This window comes from Rhyacophila brunnea, unplaced genomic scaffold, assembly GCF_057557595.1.
Source record: "Rhyacophila brunnea isolate RB1 unplaced genomic scaffold, BYU_Rbru_1.0 scaffold_2, whole genome shotgun sequence".
In the NCBI taxonomy this organism is placed as follows: Eukaryota; Metazoa; Arthropoda; class Insecta; order Trichoptera; family Rhyacophilidae; genus Rhyacophila; species Rhyacophila brunnea.
Window position 1 is genome coordinate 10,076,540 of NW_028232859.1, and position 25,984 is coordinate 10,102,523.

General features: G+C 35.6%; 1 protein-coding gene across 1 annotated transcript; it reads right to left on the reverse strand.

Moving 5' to 3' along the window:
* Positions 1-5,283: 5,283 nt before the first annotated feature.
* On the reverse strand, positions 5,284-25,836 carry LOC147071833 (116 kDa U5 small nuclear ribonucleoprotein component). The gene is made up of 17 exons (XM_085946667.1): positions 25,543-25,836; positions 24,386-24,615; positions 22,592-22,837; positions 19,886-19,992; positions 19,559-19,700; positions 16,410-16,651; positions 15,876-16,009; positions 15,141-15,333; positions 14,477-14,617; positions 14,049-14,270; positions 13,574-13,709; positions 9,173-9,371; positions 8,730-8,872; positions 7,200-7,336; positions 6,536-6,656; positions 6,160-6,352; positions 5,284-5,513 (listed from the first exon to the last, which is right to left on the reverse strand). Exons 1-17 carry the CDS (start codon positions 25,728-25,730, stop codon positions 5,351-5,353), a joined length of 2,937 nt encoding a protein of 978 aa, XP_085802793.1. The 5' UTR covers positions 25,731-25,836; the 3' UTR covers positions 5,284-5,350.
* Between the last annotated feature and the right edge of the window lie 148 nt (positions 25,837-25,984).

The window sequence follows — 25,984 nt, forward strand, 5'->3', positions numbered from 1 at the left end:
CATAAAATGGGCAAAATTTTGGCTAATTCGTGTAATAGTCAAGCCCATTGCCTTATTCATGAATTAGGTAAATTATCTGCCGAGTACGTGAATTCGCCAGGGTATGGAATTCTTAAACTGTCAACATGACAGTAGAAAAAGTAAATTTAATAGGTACGGATGGTTTTATTAGTTATAATTGGACATAATATAATATTATTATTGTTAGGTTAGGTTTTATAATTCTGAATTCAACTGAATGTTCATTTTGAGGCTAGCTAACAAGTGTCAACAAACTATCACAACATACAATCGACCATTGCACGATTGATACCCAAGCACGAATCAAATCGCGAAAATACCTTTTAATAAAATTCTTCCGTTATCATATTATAGTTCTAGATTTTTTTTGCGCATAGTAAATCGATATGAACGTCATTGTAGTTATTGATTGGTATATTTTTGTATTATAATTAATGACATTTGACCAAAGAGCAGTCTTCAACAGTGCTGCCATATTTTTCTATGCTGATTATAGTACAAAGGCGTAAAAATTATAGTATTTCTAAAAAATATATAGTACAGGAACATTTTTCGTCTTGAATCTTTTAAAATTATAGTATTTTGATATATTTGGGGTAATATTAAAGTATTTTACATTTTTCGCAGAATTAAAATTATAGTATTGTACTATAATTATAGTACGGTTGGCATCACTGGTCTTCAATCTCTGCATTTGACACATTTGGTTAGTTTGATTAGTTGCAAAAAAACCACCGGAGCGCGCCATCTATTTTGACCATAGGTAATATACTTACAAAAATTTTGACCAATGCATGAGCACATTAATTTAGTTTAATTGCAAAAAACACCACTGTAGCGCTACTATCTAATTTGTCCAATGCATGAACTAGGCGGAAAAATTACTGCCGAATTCACGCACTCGGCAGATATTTTGTCTAATTAATGAATAAGGCAACGGGCTTGCATTTTTCATGATTTAGGCAAAATTTTGCCCATTTCATGTAATAGTCAATTTCACACATTCGGCGTAATAGGTACACAAGAGATAAACAAACATAGGTAGTAAAGTAATGAAAACTATGAATAAATTGATATTATTATATCTCTTATACCTACCAGCTGTGCTCCGTTAGACGCAAATCTTCGGACTTTTTTAAGGTCTGCAGCCAAACTATGAATTATTGATATTATATTATCTCTTATACCTACCAGCTGTGCTCCATTGGCAAGCAAGTCTTCGGACTTTTTCTAGTCAGTCTGCAGACCAGCTTCGTTGGATTTCAAACATTTTATTTTACTCTCCGAGTCGCCAGAAATCGTCCATCAATCACTACGTAAATTCGATATGACACGCAATCATTCGGACCGAGAAAACGTGTAATTGTTAAAAACACTTTTATTGATTAATTTACATTAGAAAAATACAAATTTATCAATTGCTTTTCTATTTGAATTCATGAAATTCTGCTATCGTGAGACCAGTGGCGGCTCGACGACTTTCAGGTGGTGGGGTTTAGTCATTAATACACACCTACCTCCTTTCTCATATTATACGTCATTATGTATCAAGCTACCTACTTATAATAATATGATTTTATTAATGGGAAATGCTTAATTATTCAGAATAAATAATTTGATTATCTGAGTCGTTACTTAATCACATCTAAAAAAGTGTTTAACACATATTAACTCATTTAATAATAGTTAATAATACTATCAGTTTTGAAGAACGACATACAGCGAGCTTTTTTAATTCACCTAGGGGTTATTTGAATCACTCCCCTGTATGCGTGTACTAATGTACACGCATACAGGGGAGTGTAATGCATTCGCATCTTTTGTGGAACGAGATTTGTACGGCAGTGGCGGGATGGAACCGAGTTATCACCCAGTCAGCGAAAAATAGATACCATAGCTTTCTTTTTGTACATAGGTGTCACCATGAAATAAGAGCGTATTTAATTTAATTGATTATTTTAATACCGTGTAATCATCATTATGTAATTACATAATTAATTTACAATAACTGCTTCATTTATTTGTATAATAATAATAAATATCTCTATAAAATTGTGATGGGTTTGGATGAATAAAATAAATAATTAAGTAAGTAATTCATTTAACCATGTATGAAGTAGGCATATTATGTCCAATAATAAAAATATCTGATGTGTATTTTTGACCTAATACGGATGTGGGGATGATCCCTACGAACCCTTAAGATGTAGCCGCACCTGCGTAAGACATTACGATAATCGCAACTTTTGACTTATTTGACAGCTAGACTTTTTAATTGTTCGTTAACAGTCTGTTGGTCAGTGGCAAAACATCGAAAAATCAGCCGACTTATTATCCTCGGAATTTTGGCTCGCCCGCATTATATAATGTGGAAAGATTTTGTTAAACTGCATTAATTTCAATGAGGAGAATAATCAAACTTACGTACCGAAACTCTCATACCTATTATGAAAGCTGATTTTATAACAGTTTCTATTACACGTGGTCCTCGACTTTCATACCTACATAGTTGGTTCCTAAAAATGTGTATGAATGTTGAATGCACGAAAGTAGAGCAATCTAAAAAAAAACATCAGTGTATTTAAAATTATTTTGGATGACGAAATAAATTCAATAGCAGCATCTTTATCTGCACTGCGCACTGGCGGCTACTCCAGTGAATTTAATATTATTTAAAGAATACCTACCTCGGTTTAAATTTGTCGAAACAGCCTGTACTTGTTTGAAAATCCACGTTCTTAAACGACTCTTCCAATCTATGTGCAACTATAAGACTTATCTTGAATAATTGAAAAACTCAGACATTTTTTTTATATTGATCATCAATCCATGATGACAAAGATCTCTCCATTTTCATCTATCAGTATAGTATGTCTTTTGGAAACAATCTTTGAAGATATATTTCTACACTCTTGAACATATTCCTTAATTATACATAATCTTGTTTTTCAAAATTGAGCATATCGCATACCGGTTTAAGTCATACGAACGGCCGATTGAAGCAAAAGATTCACCGCCTTCAGAACGCCTAATTATTATTTCAAACCTTTGTCACGAATGTATGAAGTTTATGAGCCCTTAATTTCTATTTGTCTGTATCAACGCTGCAGTTTTTCCGTTTCTCACTCATGTTTATAAATTTATAAGGGCGAAATATTTACAATTGCATAAACAAAACATCTCAATTTTAAGAAATGTACGAAATAGCGAATTGTACAAAAGTAGAATGTAGGAAAGTTAAGGACCGCCTGTATTTCTGTATGCAAGAGGTATGATAATATGGTAAGTGTTATTAGGTAGGTACTATGTTAAAATTATTTTCGTATGGTTCATAATGTTATAAATTACGACTAATTAGAGTAACTGATAATGTCTTTAATATTAACAAATAAGGAGGTTTAGGAAGGGAATATTAAAAACCTGTGTTGGGCTTTAAAAAAAAAGTACAAACATAATAAATGATTTAAAACTAGGAAGGACACAAAGGAAGGGTAACAAAAAATATTATTTAGAAATGAAATGTAGGATACTCGTAAGCACTTTAAGTGCTAGGCCAGAGTGGACGAGCTGGTGGCAGCGGCGTGCATAACTCAAACATATAACCGTGTGTGAAATGTTCGTAGACAATGTCTTTTTGGGGCATCTCACACATGGTTATACATTTGAGTTGCACGCGCCGCTACCACCCTGCTGCCCGCACCTTCACTCTGGGCAAGCAGTAAGTTTTCTCATTAACAAATACGGCCCGTTAGATTTTCCCGATGTAAATGCTATCACAGTCATCCCACGCTAATTCAAAAATACCGTTGTTATCTAAAGGTCGTCATGGTTGATTTAGAAAAGAGAATGAAAAAATGCACATGTCTCTATATTGGTTTTTTGTTGTACTTAATTTTAATTTTACATTATAATTTGACTCCCGATCAAGGCCTGAACAAAAACGATGCATGAGTGCGAGTGAGAAAGTATTCGGCACCCTTATAATCTCTGCGACACACGCTAGAGTAAGATAAAAGGTCTACATATGTGTGAGTTAGTTTTCAAAAGTATCGCCGGCAAATCGCTTCACATAGACCTGCGAGCTCGTGTTGCTAAAATTACTATTTTTTGTGTTAAAGATAAAATCAGTGGTAAATATTTTTAGTTAATTAAGTAGAAAAAATGGTTCTGTGTGTTGTATTAAAATATGGTAGCCGTCAGTGGCGAAGGGTGGAGGTAGGCTGTTAAGATTCGCTATAAATAGTGCACACTAAACTTTGTTAGGCATATGTATTTGTTTTTATTGAACTAAGACTACAATTTACAGATGGTGTTAGTTAGTTTTTAAAAATCAATTAAACCCTGCCTAAACGAAACCATAATAGATTTGGTCTAATTTGGGCGATACGACAAAATTGTGCACACTTTTTCATTCATAGTTATTTGTTTTCGTTGGATTAAAACTACATATTAGACATATTGTTGGTTCATTTTTTTAATTCATTAAGCCCTGCGTAAACCAAACTAGAATAAATAAAAAATATTATTCTATCTATAAAATACTCAAAGTTATGTATGATTTAATTGCATAATTTAAGATATTTTATAGATAGACATGTATTTTTTGACTATTATCTATTATGGCTTGGTTTCTCAGGGTTTAATTGAATTTTAAAATCTAACCAACACTATCTGTAAATTGTACTCTTATTTCAATGAAAACAAATATGTATGTCTGAAAAAGTTTAATGTACACTATTTATGGCGGATCTTAACAGCCTACCTCCACCCTTCGCCACTGGTAGCCGTACTGAAAAGCAAGAAGATGGTATTACGTTTCATAGGTAAGTTGATACATGTTCGTGATAATTTATTTGTATATTATTATATATTTTAATATCAGTGACCTAGTGTTTCTTTAAAATAACTTAAATTATGGATATCTTTATCTAATGGTTGCATTTTGACCGCTTAAAAATACTATATAACATAAAAAAATAGAAAATTATATTTTAATTCTGAGCGTCTAGTGCGAACACTAGCGAAATGGTCTATGGTCTCGAACATTTGTAGACGTATGCGTTCGCTCGCCCACAAACCAAACGCACGACACGCGGCTTCATTTAGCAATGCAACGGGTGGCGTCTAGATGTATCTATAGTCTATGCTCCCGATTGTTTTTATCAGATGTCTATAATGTTTATACACTAATACTAATTGATTTGTAGAGAAGGTTTCTTCAATATCTTCCGGTATATCACATTTTATAAAATAAAAATCCAATTTCATTTAATTAATTTAATTCAATTAAAATAGGGGATGCTTAATTATTAATGTTCATGATACGAATTTATAATGGATAACTGAGCATGACATCTTGTCGTGCGAGTTCCAGCAACATAGGATCGTCGAAGAACTTGTTGATTGAGACATCTTCGCTGAGGCCTTTCCTCCGCCGCGTCTTGATCATGAACTCTCGGGCTAAGTGGGTGGCAGGTTGGGGCTCCAAAGGCCTGTTTGTCAAAATAACAACCTATTTTAGAAATATTATAAAAATATGCACAACATTTCTTTTACTGATATTCGAGTACAAACATCTGTTCTGCTATTTACTTATAATTTTATTCTAATATATTTACAAACCCTTGAAATGATTGAAAACCTGGGATAATAGGGTACTCTTTTCTTCAAAATTACCGATTTGTGCCTACATTGATAAATTATTTTTTATTCATGTTACACAGATTACTCCAAATATTTAATCAAATCCAGTCAGGTGTCGTATTTTTTTCTAGAGATTTTTTCCTGAGGTGTTTTCAAGTTATGTATGTTCAATACCTTTTGAGTTATTAATATTTGATTACGGCAAGTAATTTTACTGTTCCACTTACAAAAATAAACTTTGTTTGAATTGCTAATAAAAAAGTCAGGAAGCCGGTAGTAATGGGTTTTAAGATGCGAATATGGACCAAATTGCATTGCCAATGATTTGACATTCAAGCAATAAAAAAATAATAATGGCCAATGCCCTAAAAGGAACACGGGTGTCAAAAATTCACACCAATTAGAACTTAAAGAAAATTTCTATCCATTACCCTCCAGTTAATATTATAATTTTACATAAATGCCTATTGTTTATCCACTGTATAGTCTACCCACCGAATGACAATGCTTTTGTCTAGAGGATCTCCGGGGACTATCTGCCAGTGATGAAAGACCTGCAGGCAGAAGGCTTGGCCCTGCGTGTGAGTCCTGAGGTCTGTTTCAAAGCCGAACGAGTCCACGGCTGGGACAAAGGCTTTGATTATGTACAGCGGTGAACCAGCAACGGGTGCGTCTTGCGTCACATGACCTGAATAATAAAATACAACATATTGTTTAAACCAATTATGTCATCTACCATCCTAACATCAGGCAACATGTACAACAATAACATAAAGAATACTTGAAATAATTCAGTGTAGTACCGTTGGACAACTAAGACCAACAAATAATTAGAACAAAAACAATAAAAGCAATAAAAAAATCAACGAACCTCTTCTTTTAGCGAGTACTGTGTAGACAGCTGACACACAGTCGGCAGGTGCTTGAACTTCCACAAAAAGGTACGGCTCCATAAGACGAGGAGTGGCCATCAAAAATGCTGAATACGCCACCTGATAGGAATTATCAACAGGACAGGACAGTTTTATTTAGATATTCAGTGTACTATATGCATACAGATTTCATAACAATTTTCTATTTCCCACAACACATTTCACATTTATGTACGCTTCTAATTTCTTTAAATTATTCCAATAGAAAATTCAGGCATCTATTTCTTCATTTCTATGCCTGTGGATACAATAAATCAGCGGTGCATAACCCATTTGAAAGAACAGCCAATGTATGTAAAAAGCGTTGAAAAATAATGATATATTATTCTAAATGAGACATACATTTTATTATTTTAAATTTAATAGTTATATATTATTGGTGATGAAGTACTTGTTATTTTGGGCCGCAGTTTGTGCATCGCTGCAATAAATCCCCCTTCGATTTCACATAAATCTCTTCCCTTGCCTGCGGCTTCCCCCCTTTCACAATACATACAGTGCTCTGACATGTTGGTCACTATATAGGAGTCGTAATCTGATTTGTTTTTATTTTGCATTTAGTCAAAAGCTCTCCTAGCTACAAAAAAAGCTAAGTATACATACTCTTCTTGCGGTGGGAATTATCTGTCCACCGCCTCTGTGAAGTGGTTCGCCAGCAATAACTGCATCCAATATTTTGAATTTCACATTTCTTATCGGCTCCTCACATAACGGGCCTTCCCTGGTACCCCACTGGAAACCTGTGGATGATGATTACGGGCAGTCAAGTATAATATCAGAATGCGTGGTTTTATGTATATATGTTTATAGGATCGTTTCATTGGTATGAAAAAAATACAAAGCCCGCTGAGTGTCCTCAAACCAATATTGAATTTGCGTTTCAGTTGCAGGACAAACTGTAATGGTGGTCCAGACGTAACTATTGATAATAACATTCTTAAGATAACGTTGTAACAGGATAAACATCCTATATTTCTCCATATTCGAGAATTATACCTTCTTACAGCCTCACCCAGAAGGCAGCCCATTTGTATGTTCCATGATTGTGACCATCATAATAACGAGTGGAACTCTCGAGTGGAACAATTGTAGTAACTTGTCAATAATATAATTTAAGATGTAAATTGAACCCGCCATTACTTTCCAGGGCATTTTACATTAATGTAGAAAAGGGGTAGCCAACCTTTTGCATACTATGCGCCATTTTTTTTCACAGACGAGTTCAGATGCGCCATACAACTTAAGCACCTTTTCTACCTTCTTATGTTCACGGAGTTTGGAAAATAGGGATATGGGGTAAGATCTGCTTCGCTTCGGGGAGGAAAAGGAATAACTCAATCACACAATTATATTAATTAATTTATGCCAGTTCAAAAAACACACGTTTATTGGAGCACCAATCCACAATAGTTAGAAATGATCTCTTGGACGAGAGGGTGATCGCTGTAGTGGACCCCACTGATGGTGCTACAACTGCCGGAGAGTCTCGTTTGGTGAGGATAACTCTGGACCACAGTTGTTGGATGTGATGAGAGAGAGAAAGAGAGAGAGCTCTGAGTGGGATGGCGCTTTTGAGCGTTTGGATTTCGCTAATCTTTCAATGTTTGGTATTAAATTTGTAACTGAGAGCAGCACAGAATTCTTCAAATTTGAATCAGTTATTCCATGGTAATGAACGCCAGAAATTAATTATGTCAGAAGAATTTTGATCTGGAAAAAGCTCATCAAATTTCATTTTCAATAATGAATTTGTTTTTTAATCAATCAGTTCCATTAGTATGTTAAACTGAGAGAACTCAGGTGTTGAAAATATAAAGATGGATTCAGTTATGGCGCCTAAGAATAAGTAGGCGCAAAGATGCAATGCGCCACTTGTAATCATCCAATGCGCCACGGTTTGGCCACCATTGATGTAGATAGTTGTTTAAATTTGGTGTGTTGCCAACCATACTTATTATTTAAATACACTAACCCTCAAATTGACATCACACTTGTTGGTTTTCTGCCATGTAGAAGGTAAGCTGAGGAGAGAAGGTTAAGGTATCTATTTGTTTTTATCATTGCATTTAAACGGCTGGCCAACATTAACATTTATGTACCTACTATCGTTATATGTTATTTTATATATTTCACCTTGGACTATACTGTCTTTTACTGATGATAAAAGATTCTTGTCAACTTCCGATGGTAAAGTATCGTCCACAAGAATATTTGGTCCTGTCGCATCCGGTCCAAACGCCCAAATAGAACGAGCGGCAAGCAAATCCCAATCATACCTAAAATGGAAAAAAATACGGTAATAATTTTTAATCTGTTTGTTTATTTGTGATAAGGATGGCAGAATCAGATTTATTTTTTAAAGAAAATAAGGTAAAGTAACATGTGTCCAAAGCAGCTTTGAAAGAGAACAATCTCAAAATTATGTTTCTGCTAATAGTGACCCCATCCCGGTTTGAGTGGCATCCATATATAATATACGTACCACATTGGTGTTACAAACAATAATTACTTGCAAAATAAAACACTTAATTCACCAAGAATTATTGACAGTTAGCATCATAAAAGTGATTAATTACTTGGTCTGGAAGAATTCTCCAAGCCTCTTCTTGTTCCACTGGATTGAGACGGCTCCCGACTCAATATCCTCGGCGAGCCCCCTCTCCAAGGGTTCGGCAATCATTGTGATTTTGTTGCGCCGATTTGGAGTCTCGGCGAAGCATTTCAGTGACGATGTCTCCACTACTGTTTCGCAGAATGACACCACGGGATCGGCCACTGAGAGGAAAAAATAAGGCTCGGTAAAATGAAAACCATAATAAAGTTGTTCGAAATTCTTTGTATATATTCTGTAACTTTCTATATACTTACAAATATTAAAACTTAGTGGCCAGCTAGAGAACTAAAAATTCCCTTAATCTTTCGTGTAAACCTCTTTAACCCTTTCGCTGCGAGCCATTTTCGCGGGAATTTATTTTCAGTCAACTGATCTGTTAAAACGGTCACTACAGCTAAAACAGATCGATTCCAAAATTAAAAAATAGATTACTAGATGAACTATATATCAGTTATTCCAAATGCACCAAGAAATAAACTATATTCGTTACATTCTCACTAAAATAAATCGAAGAAAGTGAAGACGCTAAAAATTATCCAAGCTTTGACCGCGCGTTCAAAATGGCGGCCGTCCAGTCTTCACATACATGGTTTCTACATACACTACCGAGCAATTCGACGCGTTTGTATTTGTTATACACAGGGCTGTGTTGAATACATGCTGCCGTGTAGTTGGTTACGGTCTATGACAGATATATTACTAAATCACTTGTGGAATAATCAGTGGGTTATCGCTTATCGCATTTAGTAAGTCGTAAACTCAAATTTTATTACCGTTTGAAATTCTGAACCTATATTTATTTTCGTCACCATAAAATAATGTTGTCATCCACTTATTCATTAGGATGTTTTGGAGAATAAAACACTAAAAATAATTACCGCACTGCTAAAATACTATTATAATATAATTTATGAGGCGCCATCGGCTTTTTAATTGTACAAAGGGCCTGTCGAATAATCGCCAGGCATGTGAACAGAGCTAACACAGTTTCGTGGCACATAAAAAATATAAATTATTACCCATTATACAAATACATATACAATAAATAAATAAATAACAAAGCCAAACAACTGGAGAGCTGTGCATCGATAAAATATTTTCCAGCATTATTTCTTCGATAATATTTTGTGGTAGTGACATTTTGGCGGGTGAAATAATTATTTCACATATATTTATAATGACAAAAAATACTAAAAACAAATCTTCAATATGTTTCTTTCGAGATCACAAATCACTAAGAAAAAATACATAACACTAACGTAATCATAACAATTAATTAAAAGATAAATAAAAATATTATCGATGCACACTTTTCGATGCATGACCAATGTTTTGTTTTGATAACCCTGGTGACGCATCTAGTACACCCGTCTAGTTTGGTCAAAAATACGAGATAAAGTCTATGGCATGTTTACATGCCATACGCAGTCTAAGGGTTAACCATGCACCCAGATTACTATAAATCTCCCCGTTCATGTACGTTTATTCACCCGTCCCCCACTTCCATCCTTTCACACTACATATCGTCTCTGTTCTGGCAGAACACACTAATTTTGAGTAATTTGACTTTGAAGTTGTTAAAATGTTTGAAATGGTCTATCATGTGAGTTTATTTAGTAATCGTAAAAAGGATGACTTTAAAATAAAGACTGTTTATTTATTAAGAAGGTTTCCAGACGGTAAAGTTTGAAATAAGGAACATTTTGGTATAACTAATTCAATATGTCATTTTTTCGAATTAGTGTCTTCTGCCAGAACAGTGACGATATATTGCTCTTACGTGTCATTAACAATATAGAAGTCACATTAACGAGGTCCTACATGGTAACCACTCCAATAAGACTTATCTTACCATGAGGATAATAACATGATTTACATGCAGTGCCATGCGGGATGAGCATTGGTATAAAAATATACCACATTATAAGTGGTTACATGTAAATTAAACGTATGTATTACATTTCACCTTAAACAGTACACCGTGAGCTATTATACCGGAAAGAGATGATCGTAGGTAGAACAGAGATCAGAAAATGACGTTCATAGAGCATTGCAGACAGTAATGTTCCAATTGTATTAGATTCACTAAGAATATTAATTTGATATTGATCGGTATGTATCCAACATCTGATAATAACGCTGTCATTATCAGATATGTGATAGATACAACTTTACACTACACCTACTTTTGAATTATTCAGAATTTTGTATCATCATCATCAGCCGGGGTCAATCCACTGCTGGATGAAGGCCTCCCCAAGCTTTCTCCAACTCTCTCGGTCCTGTGTCGTTCGCTGCCACGTATTTCCGCCGAACTTTACCAGTTCGTCAATCCAGCGGCTTTTAGGGCGACCCTGTGGCCGTTTCGTACCCCTTGGGTACCATTGGATGACGGCATTTGTCTAGCGGCCGTCCTTTCGGCGGGCAATGTGCCCCGCCCATCTCCATTTCAGCTGTTTGGCAACGTCTATTACATCGCGTACTCTTGTCTGCTTCCTAACCCATTCGTTTCTCTTACGGTCCTTTCGCGTGATGCCCAACATGCACCTCTCCATGCCTCGCTGTGTGACTCTTAGCCTTTGGACATCTCTCGTGTTGAGGGTCCACGTCTCGCAGCCATACGTGAGCACGGGTAGCACACATTGGTTGAACACCCTACGCTCAAGAAATAATGGTAGGTCACTCTTGAAGATACTTTTCAGACGTCCGAAAGCACTCCATCCCAGCTTTGTTCTTCGAGCAATTTCATCGTGCATGCTTCCGTCTATGGACACCTACTGTCCGAGATAGACGTAGCTGCTGACTTGCTCGAGTTGGGTGCCAGAAATACAGATAATCGCAGGGTCCGAAAAACAGTTCCTCATCACTTTTGTCTTTGAGACATTTATCTTTAGACCGACCGTTTGACTGACATCCGCGAGTTCTTGCATTCGACCTTGGAGGTCTTTCGGGTCTTGTGAGAGTATAACAATATCATCTGCAAAGCGCAGGTGACTGAGGTGCTCTCCGTTAATTGGAACACCTTTTTCCTCCCAATCAAGTTTCCTAAATAAGTCCTCAAGAGTAGCGGTGAATAGTTTAGGTGAAATGGTATCACCTTGCCGGACACCTTTGTTAATGGGGAATTTACACGATCGTTTGTGGAGTTTCACGCATGCTGTGGCATCACTGTATATACTGTTCAATATGTTTATGTAGCGTCTGGAAATTCCTTTGCTGCTAAGTTGCTAAGGGCGTCTATAATTCAGAATTTTTTGATGGAATCAAACGCCTTTTCATAGTCTATAAAACCAAAATATAATGGCAGTTTGTATTCCTGGTAGCGCTCTATGATTTCCATGACGACCTGTATATGATCCATAGTACTGTAGCCTCTTCTGAATCCGGCTTGCTCTCTTGGTTGGTTCTCGAGTATTTTCGTGAAAACCTTATACAGAATTGGCAGTAGACTAATTGGTCGATAGTTTTTCAGATCTTCAGTGTCTCCTTTCTTATGTAGAATAATAATGAAGGCATTTTTCCATGACTCTGGGATGTTCTCTTCGTGCAGACAAGACGTGAACAGACGTGCGAGCACTTCGCTCACCGTCCTCCCGGCCCGTTTGAGAACATCGATAGTCAGCCCATCTTCTCCCGGGGCTTTCCCAGTCTTCATGCACATTATAGCATATTCCACCTCTGTGGTAGTAACCTCGGGAAGAGGATCTCCATATTCTCCGTTCACCGGAAGATCTGAATTGATGTCAGTGTCATCTTTGTATAGAGCGCTGTAAAACTCTACAACAGTGTCCAGTAGATGATCCCAGTTACGCACGATACTTCCATCTTGCGCTTTTAGTGTCGTGATCTGCCGTCTCCCTATTGACAGATGCTGCTTGTTCTTATGTAAGCTCCTTCCTGACGCAACAATTGATTCTACAAGAATTTTGTATAAATATATACAATATGATTGTATTTCTAATTTACTTACTACCTACCTATTTCATTCTGTCTTTTCATTGTAGGTATGTATTCCGGTGGTTTTTATTATCTATTTTATTTAGATATGAATTTGATCTTAATACTATATGGCCATCTATTTCCGATACAACAACTGTCAGTGAACAACTGCATATATACAAATTTCCAGATATAGTTATAAATAACATTCAATAGTTTGGTAAGGAAACAGGAATGGGAGAAGCAGCACAAGTGTAATATAAGGCGATACATCAGGCAATCTTACACAAGAAACATATTAGCCATGACTCTTAGTGTACACGGGAAGAAAACAGATCTGTGCACCTTAATAGCGATTGCAGAATAGTAGTTGATTATATTTTTCATTCAAATTTAAAGAGAAAAAAATGGTATAATAATTTACCTTTGATATCAATTTCCGAGTACATTTTTCTGAGATCGTGCATGACGCAGTCCAGATAAAGTTCTCCCGTTCCAAGCACAACATGCTCTCCGGATTCTTCCACTCTAGTTGACAGTAATGGATAACTCTTATTCACCTATGAAAAAATAAACAATTCCGTAATTACAACTAATGCATAATGTATTTCTACTATTTTTCTAACCTTTGATTAACTATATTGTCAAAAAAATTCACATTTTTAAATGTAGCAATTTAAATGAACATGCAGATAAATTTATCTTCTCCCCTAAATTTTGCTTGGCTCTTGGCCCTTGCCTCTTGGTCTTGGCCCTGATTGGCTCATAAATACAGCGTACATAGAACTTTTCTTACAAAAATTTTGAGGGCTCGTTCATTGCGCAGAGTTAATGTCCATGCAGAAATAATGTGTTGAACTACATATTTGGGGATCTCGAATAATAAAATTAACCTTTACCTTTCGTAATCCATCCAACATTTTGGGCAGCTCTGACGGATTGACAGGTTCGACAGCGATTTTCATGACACTTTGAGTGTTGAACTTGAGCGGCCGGAAGATGTAAAGGTCCTCATCCAAAGAGCCATCTCCCAGACCCATGATGGTTGCTGTCTTCACTATCGGCTGGTCCACTCCTTCGATGAGCACCCAATTGCCAGCAGGAACACGGTTGAGCTCGATCTAATAGTTTAGGAAATCAACAATAATCAAAATGTAATTTTATTGACTTCATACATTCTTTTAACAATTAACATACTGCCAAATTTTGATAAAAATTTGGGTTGAGCATGCCTGGTCTACAGTGTACATACATCGATCTGCAGCCTATGTTAGTAAAAAGCTACGAAATACACTAAAAGTGATGTTTCTGCCACATTGCACCGTACCTTATATCTCGCTTCATATATCCAAAGTCTGCCAACAGTCATAACTCTAGAATCCTCCTCGTCCTGCAGTGAATAATTCTCTCCCAGGACTTGCACCTGTTGACCGGCGTACAATGTTCCTGACATAACTCTTGCCAGTACCTAAAATGAAAAGGAGAGCGTTACTTGAAATACTCCACACAATAGACTGTTTTCAAGAGGAATAGTTATTAGCCATTTGCGAAACCCCTGAAATAAATAAATGGAGGTACGCAACTTTAAAACTAATAGACTCAATTATTAATGCTTATTAAAACAATGTGAAACATCACAAACACTCTAGTTCATGAGAAGACACATCAGTCCTTGCTCACAGATGTAATCACAAGAGCCGGTCCATGTGGCTTGGACATACACTGCTGAGACTGCACGAGAGTGCTCTTATTGCAGTCACGCCGACTCCTCATTGCCTCACCCTGCAGTGATGCCACAAATGCGATCTTTGTGATGCAGGTCTAAAGGCGAATGGTGCTGAGAAATACCAGGGAAATACTGCAATCTTGTGTTTGCCCTATGCTCCGAAGCTGGAGCACGACAGGGTGAAGTAAGTATAAATTTCACAACATTACCAGTCGGCTACTGTTGCCGCCAAAAAATATTATTACTAGGAGTATTCCATCCCTACCTGAAAGAATGTGCAATCATCATTGGGGTACATCTTGGTGGAGTGGGCAACAAGCCTTCCCGATTGGTCACAAGCCACCATGTCAGCGTAAACGCCGCCTTCGGTAGACTGGCCCGTGTAAGTGTGAGATATCTTTGACTCGGCGTTGTCCAGCGGAGATTTTATGTGACGCACACACATCCCTACGAAGCCACTAAAGGGGATGACATTGAGATTAATTAATTACGATTAATAGAGCTTACAAAGAATGATTATTTTATTTTTAAATCATAGGATTTGTTCCAGCTTGCATTGTGAAAGGTTGACTGACATTTGGTGCATACCTATATTCACAACACATTAAGACTAAGGACTTAAGGAATAGTACAATTAATACTCAAATCAATTAGAATCTACATTAAAATCTGTTAAAGTCGACCAAACTGTTAGAGAAGATAAGCTTGGAGGCTTGAATTGCTTTCAGATGACTCAGATGTTACCAATAATCAAAAGTAACTGATTGATGTGGTTTCAATTCTACAACGTCAATATAACCAATGGAGATATGAAAGTAATAAAATAAAATAGGGGGTACTAATTTAACTGCAAGTCATTTAGTAGACATTTACCAGTCTCACTTTCATATATAGATCGCTATGAGGCTTTCTTCAATGTTATTGATCGAAACAGATTATAGCTTGTTTGGGGTACAAATATAAATGAAAAGAAGCACTATTTAATCCTTTATAAACAAACCTGAAATCACCGAAGAATCGACTGCAAACAAGTCGTAGCAGAGGTCTAATGTTGAGCTTGGACTCTTCCTTAGATAGTTTGATACCCAGCTCTTGCAGAATACCTGGAAGAGTGCCATCTACATCACCGACTACCTGTAATATAAAACAAAAAAGTTTATTATTGCGGGTTTGTAATAACAAAAATTATAATTGAAATTTGATATTTGAATTGAATTTGCTTGAATAGATAGTAAAAATTGACTCTTTTCCTGTGTTACAAATATTATTAACTTATAAGGTTTTCACAGCGCCCCAATTTTCTTTCATTCCAAAAAAAAAATTCTCACTGCTGTCGCTTTTTCCACCCGATATGAAAATTCTGTCGAAAACAAACATATTCTTTCTATCTAGACAAATAGTGAGAGCATTTTTGTGAGTGAGTGTTGACAGCGAAAGAAAAATTGAAACACACGTGCAGGAGTTGCTTGCGGGACACGTGGCGGACAATTTGAGTACCACTGCGTTACCACATGAATTTGTAATATATACAAACCTGTGCAAAGATTTTATACAGAGGTTCAAGTATAAATTCGACGAAACTACGCTGAGCAGAACTGTGCGGCGATTTTTTGGAGAATTTTCTAGTCTTGGAATTGAAGTAGACGTCGCCCCACAGCCATTTTGCAAAATCGGCAATGCATAGTTCGGAAGTACCAAACGATGTTCGGTATATCGATGCAAACGACTCCAGAGTAAAGCAAACGTCATATTGGGATGACGCAAAACAGACGTTACCTATAAAAGAAAAGTGTATACTATCAGTCACAGGCACCGCAGGATAACAGGTAACAGAGGATGAATGATTTTTATGTTTCCTATAAAGCAGGGATGGAGAACGTGCCGGATGTGCCATAGATTCGCCACCCATGATATAAGGCAATCGGGGCCAACCATTAGTATAAGGCGGTGTGCAGTCAATGAGGTTTAATTTCAATATTCTGCAGCAAACTTTACATACGCCCAGGTTTACAGGGTATAATATACAAGGTTGTCTCCAATAGTGGCAGGGAAATAAAATATCATTGGATACAATGAAATCAATTTAATTGAGTTACAAATTTTCAAACTTGGTTATTACGAGGAAGATGGGACTGACTGAATTTGCTAGTTATAACCATTAGTCGTTAATATTGTTATATAACATTTTTTGCGGCACATTATAATTAGGCATAGAATATAAAAAATCTGAAAACCATCGTAAAAATCCCCGAAACAAGCATGGCATTCATAAACTACAAAAGAAGTTGTTTATTGTAATGAAGTGTTGAGCCGCCGGCACTGGTAGGTACCTACTGACTTCACAAAGCTTGGATTTTTACATGCAATTTCAACCTAATGCGTGGATACTTTTTCAATGTTGTCGGCGAAAACACCAATTAGGTACTTACACACTTAACGAGTGTCATAAACATAATCCGATCCCGGCGCCATCATTCTAGTTAACTGCCCGGTCGGATTTTATTGCTTAGGGTCGAAAATGTTGTTTTTAAACGATCGACACGTCAACAGTATTGCTCGGTATACCCGAGAAGTAGCTTGTTATAAAAGTGAAGAAATGTATGGAGAAAATCATAAACTAAAATGTCAACGAATGTTTCGTCATTACAGCTCGCTATTTCCGTGATCGTAATGACCATGTTCGACTGTATACTATTTCTTTAAACTTTCAATTTTATTATTGACTGAATGATATTCTCCTTTATTAGAATATAATAGCGCCTGTACACGTGCATCGATTTACTTGCACCAATAGTGTGTATTTTAAACTTTCGCGATAATAACTGTTTACACATAAAAGTGCTGACTGTCTCTCCAATCTCATTTTTCAAGCATAAGCGAGACGTTCTACTGAACATGCGCACCCATCATGCAAGTAGCAATTTTTGCGTGAAAACTCTTTTATCCACGCATGCAATCTTGCAACTTGTATGATAATACTGTTTACACATGCATTTTCTTGTTATGGGCGTGATAATGCATACAGTCAGCAGTAAATCCACGCACATGTAAACGGGGTATGATGTTATTGATTTAGCGACCACAGTGGAGTAGACTAGGGCACTTGCTTCATGTACGGTCGTGAGACATTGAACCGCATGACTGAGTCAAATTGAAATGTTGTGTGTCAAGCAATATACAGCAAAACCTCGATAATTCGAAATCCAAAGGACCCTGAAAATTTGATTTCGAATTAGCGAAAATCGCTATAAATCGAATTTTTTAAATTAAAAAAATTTAAAAAATGTCACAAGTTAGTTACTTAATAATTACGAAATTTTGGGAATAAATGTGTTTTTTTCACTGAAAAACATTTAATGGCTCTGTGCTAAGATTAGGTTCCTTGTAAAACAACATGTTTTTCACATTAATAAAATAATGGATTCTGAATTTACATGAATGACAAGTAAATGAACCTTGATTGACATCCACTGCAATAATATTGATGCTTGAATAAGTCATTTGTGTCATAGTATATTAGGAGTTTTTGGGTATTTCCACAACTTAAACTTTGGGTTTTGCCTCCCATCAGTAAATTTGCAGGTGTTTGCCTACTTTATGGCTGTCATTAAATTTATTACTTTCCAAGAAAATAAGTATTTTACTATTATTTATTTTGATTTATATGGATAAAAATGGCCTTTGGGACCAAATTTTATTTCGAATTACGAAATAACGAATATTTCGATTTATAACGAACTTTTTGTATGAAAAATGATTCTTGTGGTTAAAATTAACGAAAAATTCGAAAAACGGCAAAATTCGATTTATCGTTTTTCGAATTATAGAGGTTCTACTGTACAAGGCCAACAGTTTCAAAGTCGATAATCTCCATCTTTAGTTAGAATTAAACTGGAAGTTGATTGCCAAGTCGTTTCTATTCTCCGGTCACAATTTTTTGGATTTCGCGACACTAACTTTCAACATACATAACATGAAAACATCACAGATATTTATACCCACTAGAAAAAAATCATATGAAAAAAATACGAAGCTCGACGGGATTTGAGCCCGTATAACCACTGGTATCGCGCAAACTGTTGCACTAACCAATTATGCTACGAGCGTCGTATCTAATTGCGACAATTTATGGTGGTTAACGACAGTGGTTATACAGGTTCAAATCCCGTCGAGCTACGTATTTTTAACAAATATGATTTTTTTCTAGTGCGTATATATCTGAGATGTTTTCAAGTTATGTATGTTCAATATAGAATGTTACATTCTCAAAATCTTGTGAATTATTCGTTGAATATAAGAAATAATTTATTACTAACTTTTAACATGATTTTTTATTGATATGAATGAGTCATGGCATTTTATTTCACTATTCAATGTTTGTAATTATTGTTTACTACATATTATGTTTTCAAAAAAAATATTCTATTTGCAGCCCTAAATGTGCTTGACAGTTTTTTTGTGATTAAACATTTGAAAATGGCGGAATATGGAGGTTACCGACTTTGCAACTAACAACCTCAGATATTTGAATCCAGTACATATACAAAATACATTGAATTTTGGCCAACAATCAATCCAAATGCTCTTTCCTTTTTTTTAATCATCTTACCAGGAAATTTATAAGCATTTGTCACTTATATTAAAGTTGATTGTAATGAATAATAAAAAAAAAATATTTCTTACCCAAAAGTGGCGATACAACGTGAGTTTTCCCATCGGCCGCTGGAGTTGCAGCCAAAAGGGCATTCACTTCATCAACAATATGCTTCAGCTTATAGTATGCGTCTTGCGGAGGAAGTTTTAACTCCAAAATTAGACGATCCAACTACAAAGATTATGATAAACATTAATCAAATACAAGTCAACCAGAAGTGAGTGAGATGGCATAAAAATTTTACTTCCAGTAAGTATTTCACAATAAGATCCTAATCTAATAGAAATGTATTCACATTGTGGTATAGTAGGCCGGGTACATTCTGGTTTACGAATGGATAAATGATTGACGGGTACCTTATTAATGCAAAGGGTGACAGGAAGCTGTTCCTGAATAGCGTGCGCCAACATTCTTTCCGTGTTCAGCATCACACCCTCAGCGGCATCAACAAAGAGGACCACACCTTGAACGAAAGGACATTATCATCATTTAACAAGATGATAAAACCAACAAATATAATTCACATAATTTAATGCAGTTAACCATAGAGAATAATAATTTATCTGTGTTATTTCAGCTAAATAGGATAGTGAATAAATGACAGAATTCTCCGAAACAGAGCCAAATTAGAAACTGAATAAATACAATCGTACAGAGGCGAAGGATGCCTGTTAGAGGAAGTTAAGCGATGGGTATCTGAAAAAAAAAGGCTGGGACAAACATACTCGCGGGACTTGAAGTTGAATTGTGTTTCAACTTCAGGATTTTACTGATATACATTTAAAAAAAAAACATGCGCTTTTATTTGCCCGGCCGTGTGATCGATCCCGCAAGCCACAACTTCGTAAACAACCGTGTAAAAAAACACTCAATGTCTAAAGAAATGTCATACTATTGCGTGCCCTGAGGCTGTAGGTATTATAGCCTAAATAATGTAATTTTTGTAAATATATATATATATACTAACTCACGCTCGCTGAATTTGATACCAAATGATCTCGCGGTCAAGATGATCAACTATAGAGAGAGTAGAATTTTCTAGCCCAGTGGGTCTATTCTATACTTATCGAACACTAAATTGATTAATAGTATCAAACTTAGGGTAGGTTTGTATCAAAATATTAGCACTTATTGTAACAATTACACGAAGCCGGTTTTTATTGTTGCAATAAGTGCGATATTTTAACAGCAGCAAGATAGGTGCTGTTAAAATATAGCACTTATTGCAACAATAAAAACCGGCTTCGTGTAATTGTTACAATAAGTGCTAATATTTTGATACAAACCTACCCTAAGTTTGATAATATTTTTCACTTTATCACTTTAGCGGTCGATAAGCATAGAATAGACCCACTGGTCTGAATTGCGGTTGGGAATTTCTTGTTTTAATATCTATTTTAGTGTCGGTTGTCTTTTTTTGTGAAATATCTATTATAAAAAGGTAAAATATGATATATTTTGTTGATGAATGAGTCCAACGAGTCCAGTAAATGCGATAGGCTTGGTGTACGTAAAGTTGGGAATAGACACCGCAACAATAATCAATTTGTGAGCACTACAGTGCAAAATCTTTACGGTGATAGGCAGCGGCTTGGAGAACTACATACCCTCCTCTCGTTTTTCAGTACTTTCAATACACCTGATCCTCTTTTTGCAGAGTTTAAAAAAAATACTGATTATTTTTTATTTACACTGTTTTTTTTGCTTTAACACGGTTTAAAAAAACTAAAAAGAATAAAAATACATAAGTATGTGTACATACTTAACAAAAAATTGCGTTGCAATGGACCGCACTCCACTGGTGCATACATATGTTGTCACCGGATGCCGCTCATACATGGCACCACTAGTCAGTCACTTTGGGTTCGATACGAGAGACACGCCGCGTGCTTCGGCGTCAGCGTCATTAAATATTTCTAGCGATGAGAGTGATTTTTCACCGCAACGAGACTGAATGAATATATTTCTCTATGCTAAATTTAATTTAAATCGAAAACTATGTATTTTTACGTAAGTATAAATATTTTAATGCAGGTATAAATAATAAATAAATTCGATTTATTTTTGAGTTTGAATTTCGTATTTTGAGTTGATATTAAGTAATGGAATCTATCTACCATTTTTGTATGGGCACCTTATCTTTTTTTACACGGTTTTGTTTTGCACGGTAGTCTTTGGAATGTATCCCCCGTGCAAAAAGAGGATCGGGTGTACTTTGAAATTGAAAACCATAGACAAGATACAACACGAGCGCCGCCAGGTCTCACGTTAAAGATTTCGCAGTCTAGAAGATATTGCATCTGCCCATGATCAAGGTTAAATTGTTACACTGCAGTGTTTCCCAACTTTCGACATCTGTGTACCCCTTCTATAATTTTCGTAACACTGAGTAGCCCTCGTCAAAAAAAAATTGCATATATTTTAATAACAATCAAAATATATTTTTTTTCCTTTTCTAGTACATACACAAAATAATAATAAACGAAAAATAAAATTCACTTATAATAAAATATAAATAAAAGTTATATTATAATTAACATTCATTATAATCAATGAGAAGAATGAAATTGTATATGTTGAGACAGATCATCATAATTCGGTTCACTTAATTTTAATCTGAGATTAAGCCTGTTCCTTTTCTTTATACTTTCTACAAATTTAATGCTGAAAAAGCAACTTCACATAAATATGAAGTTGGAAAAGGCAAGATGTATTTCAAGACTGTCTCTGTGAAAACTGGATACACATCTTGCATTTGCAACCAGAATGATGTTAAAGTACACACCTTATATTTATTTTCCAAGAATCCGTCGCTAATTCCAACAATTGCTCTTCTTCCACATGCGATAAACCTTCTAGCGTGGATGTTGTATTACTGTCGTATTAATGCTTGTTGCACCAGGCGCAGCCAAAGCCCGATGCAGCGCGTATCCCACCAAACTCTTCCCGTACCCCAGGGGATACACGTACCACACTTCGGGAGACACTGCTAATGCTATCGTCCAAAGGTGCTTTGTTGATTTTGAATTAAAAATTAGTATTATATTTAATATTATGCATACCATCAACGAGCCTCATAGCTGCAGTGGCTTCATCACTAAAGTTTACATGTCCTGGAGTATCGATCACATTCATAAGGTAGGATTTTCCCCGAGGATCCTTCAGAACAAGGGTGACTGGGGAGGCCTTCACTGACACACCTCTCTCTTGCTCCACAAGAAGTGTATCAGTGTACCGAAGACCATGCTCAGCAGTCCCTAAACCCGGGTGAGTCTGTCTAACCAAACAGTCGACAAATGATGTCTTTCCTGTAACAAAATATTGAATGATTAATGTAGTAATGCAGTCTTTTTATCATTAGAACCAATTTCGCAATATTCGAATTGTTCAATTCAAATTCATTTATAGTAGCAAACATCACACTCGTACTGTGATTGATTTTACACAGACCCACTAGCATACACAATTCAACTTTTTTTAATTTCTCTAGATTCTCAAGAGATTTATTTAAGCACCGTTTCATTTCCGCTGGGGCAGTTGTTCAGGATCGAAGCCAAAAGCTTTTTTATTATTTTCCTTCCAAAATCCATTTACAAAATCTGGATTTAGGAGTCTTATAAAAATCTCAAGTTAAACGAGAATCTAGACAGAAACTTTTAATCATAACTCTAGTTATACAATGAACGATCATTATTTAGATGAATAATAATAGTATGTAAGTAAGTATTCAAAGAAAAATTTAAAACGGCAGGCTGCCATTTTCATTTTATTTACAAAGTACTCAGAAATTCTATATGTCTAAATACTCTATTCATATTAAAATCCTTCTGGAATTGCTCTCAAATGTAGTAATACAAAAAGGTCATATGATCACGTCTTTCTATAGTCTAAACTCTTTTATGATGACTTTCTTTTCTGTTTAAATAATAGTGCTTGTACACGTGCATGGATTTACTTGCAGCAATAGAATAGTGTGTATTTTAAACTATTGCGATAATAACTGTTTACACGTAAAAGTACTGACTGTTTCGCCAATCTCATTCTTCAAGAGTAAGCGAGATGCGATGTTGTCATTTTGTAGTATTATTTGACAGGTAGTGAACATCGGTTAACCTCAAAATGAGTCTCTGCGCAGTGCAGTTCATTTTTTACCGCCTGGTTTGCCACTACTGTTCTACTGCGCAGATATCGAACAAATCAACTGTTAAAAGTTAAAAAACTTTTTGAATTTTTAAAAAAAAAAAGAAATTTTATGATTCATACATGCAATCTTACAACTTGCATGATTATACATACATGTTTACACATGCACATTTTCTTGTCATGGCCGCAATAATACGTATGACAACAAAGTTTAATGTGCACTATTTATCGTGGATCTTAACAGCCTACCTCCACCCTTTGCCACTGCTGTCAGCAGTAAATCCATGCATGTGTAAACGGGGTATTGGTATATAGTACCTACTATACTATTGTATCTGAATACAATGTACCTAGGTACAATATTATTAAGTAAAGTCATCTAGAAATATGTATTCTTTTAATAAATTTAACCACAAAGAGCAAAATTTATTTTCCGTTGATACACTTATTCATTTGTGAGTATTAATATCTAGTGTCTATTGACAATTGAGAACTATTTCTTTCCATAGTGGAAATCTACAATTTGATAGGTAATTGTCAACCATTTGTGAAAACCATCCATTTCTGATTTCGATCTTTCATCCTTTTAATGTTGTCAGGCTTAATGGTGAAAACAGTCTACCTATTTATTGAGCGAATATAATATATTCCCCATAACAATATAGGTACATAATACAAAATATAATGGAGTGATTAGTCATTTTTATGATTACCATTATGAAGATGTCCAATTAAAGCAACATTTCTGATGAGGCTGGTATTATCCATCATATCAGCGAGGTATTCCATGTCATATGAAGTCTCCGGAAGCTGTTGCTCTTTAACTTGGAACTTCTTTTTTTTGACAGGCTCCACGAGAGGCTGGTCGAGAGCTTGAGCATCTTCTTCTTGGACTATTGTCTCCACGTCCGGACCGTACACCTCTACAGCTTGCGGGTAATATCTAAAAGTTTGCCAAAAAAAAACATTGTTGACTGATTTAATGAAGACATTATAATTCAATGGTTTATTGCAGTGGTGCACAATCTATATGAAAGAAGGGCCAATTTTCTAATTTTTCACGGGCTGCAGTGGGTAAAAGTGTGAAAAAATAAAGATATAGGTACCTATTATACTAGACATACATTTTATAATTTTAAATTTAATAGTTACCTACATATTTATAATGAAGTAAGTACTTGTTATTTTGGACCGCAGTGTATGCATCACTGGTTTAGTGCAGAGATATTGTATGTCCACTATTGTATGTTTTGAGAAAATCGAATTTTAAGATTTGAGATGCATGAGAAATGGACATAATATTATGTATTTGAATCCAATTTCTCAAATATCCTATTTGAACGTACAGTATTTTTACAGCATAAAGATATGATGCAGACAAACGTTTTGCGTGTGTTAACTCAATTTTAACAAAAACTGGACATATTATAATATCTTTGCATTAAGCCATCGAATATGAGCAATTTATTTTTTAAATGACGTTTCCCAAAACCATGGGTGTCATGGGTTCTAGAGTATTATCACAAGGAGAGTGACATTGTAATAAACTTTAGGTTAGATTAGGTTGGGTTTGGTCTAAAAAGAAAGTTATAAAAACTCATGCGGGCATCTGCAGCACATTTACCTAAACTTTTTTAGACTATTGATCAAACACATGATATTGGAGACGTGGACAGACTCATTGGAACTACTCCATCGTGGGGCTATAAAAGCTTAGAAAGACGTCCAGAAGAATCCAGTGTCATCAGCGCAGACTAAATATTACACACTTTGAAATTGTAACAGAAGACCGACTCGTGTTTGTTATTAGACATTTAGTCTAGAATAAGCAGCTATGTTGGATTCATTCAAGGATCCAAAGAGTGTTTACCTTTTGTCTTCATGCAGCACAACTGCCATCGGAGCTGGCTCCACTTCTCCTTCTCCATCGTCGTCTTCGTCCATGGCGTCATCATCTCTTGCTTCTTGTTGCCCGTAAATGCTCTGTTCGTCGTCTGAATCCGACTCCAAATCGGGTCCAATATAATTTCCGAACTCATCATATAAATCCCCGTCCATGGTAGACAATCGACGATAAAGTTTTTATGGTGGAAATGTACTATGTTCAATTAATAAAATGAAGATACTTATACGTCAAACTGACGATTTTGTACTTGCCGGAATCACAAACATAACCTCAAAAACATTGTTGTTTTGAGTTTATGGTGTTGCCAACATTTTTGTCACCGAATTAATACGCGGTGCAAGTCGACAAAAATTATAGTACGCGTTTTCATCTGAAATGTATAGGTTTTTTGTATCAAAACAAAATG

Bases quoted from the DNA above. Each gene is read 5' to 3' on its own strand.
- LOC147071833 (XM_085946667.1), bottom strand. From the start codon at position 25,730: ATGGACGGGGATTTATATGATGAGTTCGGAAATTATATTGGACCCGAT. The intron at 8,873-9,172 runs GTAATTAATCAC...TTTCCATTTTAG, and splicing joins GGAGAATTCTTCCAGACCAA to GTATGATTGGGATTTGCTTG. The intron at 5,514-6,159 runs GTGGGTAGACTA...TTTGACAAACAG, and splicing joins GACAAAAGCATTGTCATTCG to GCCTTTGGAGCCCCAACCTG.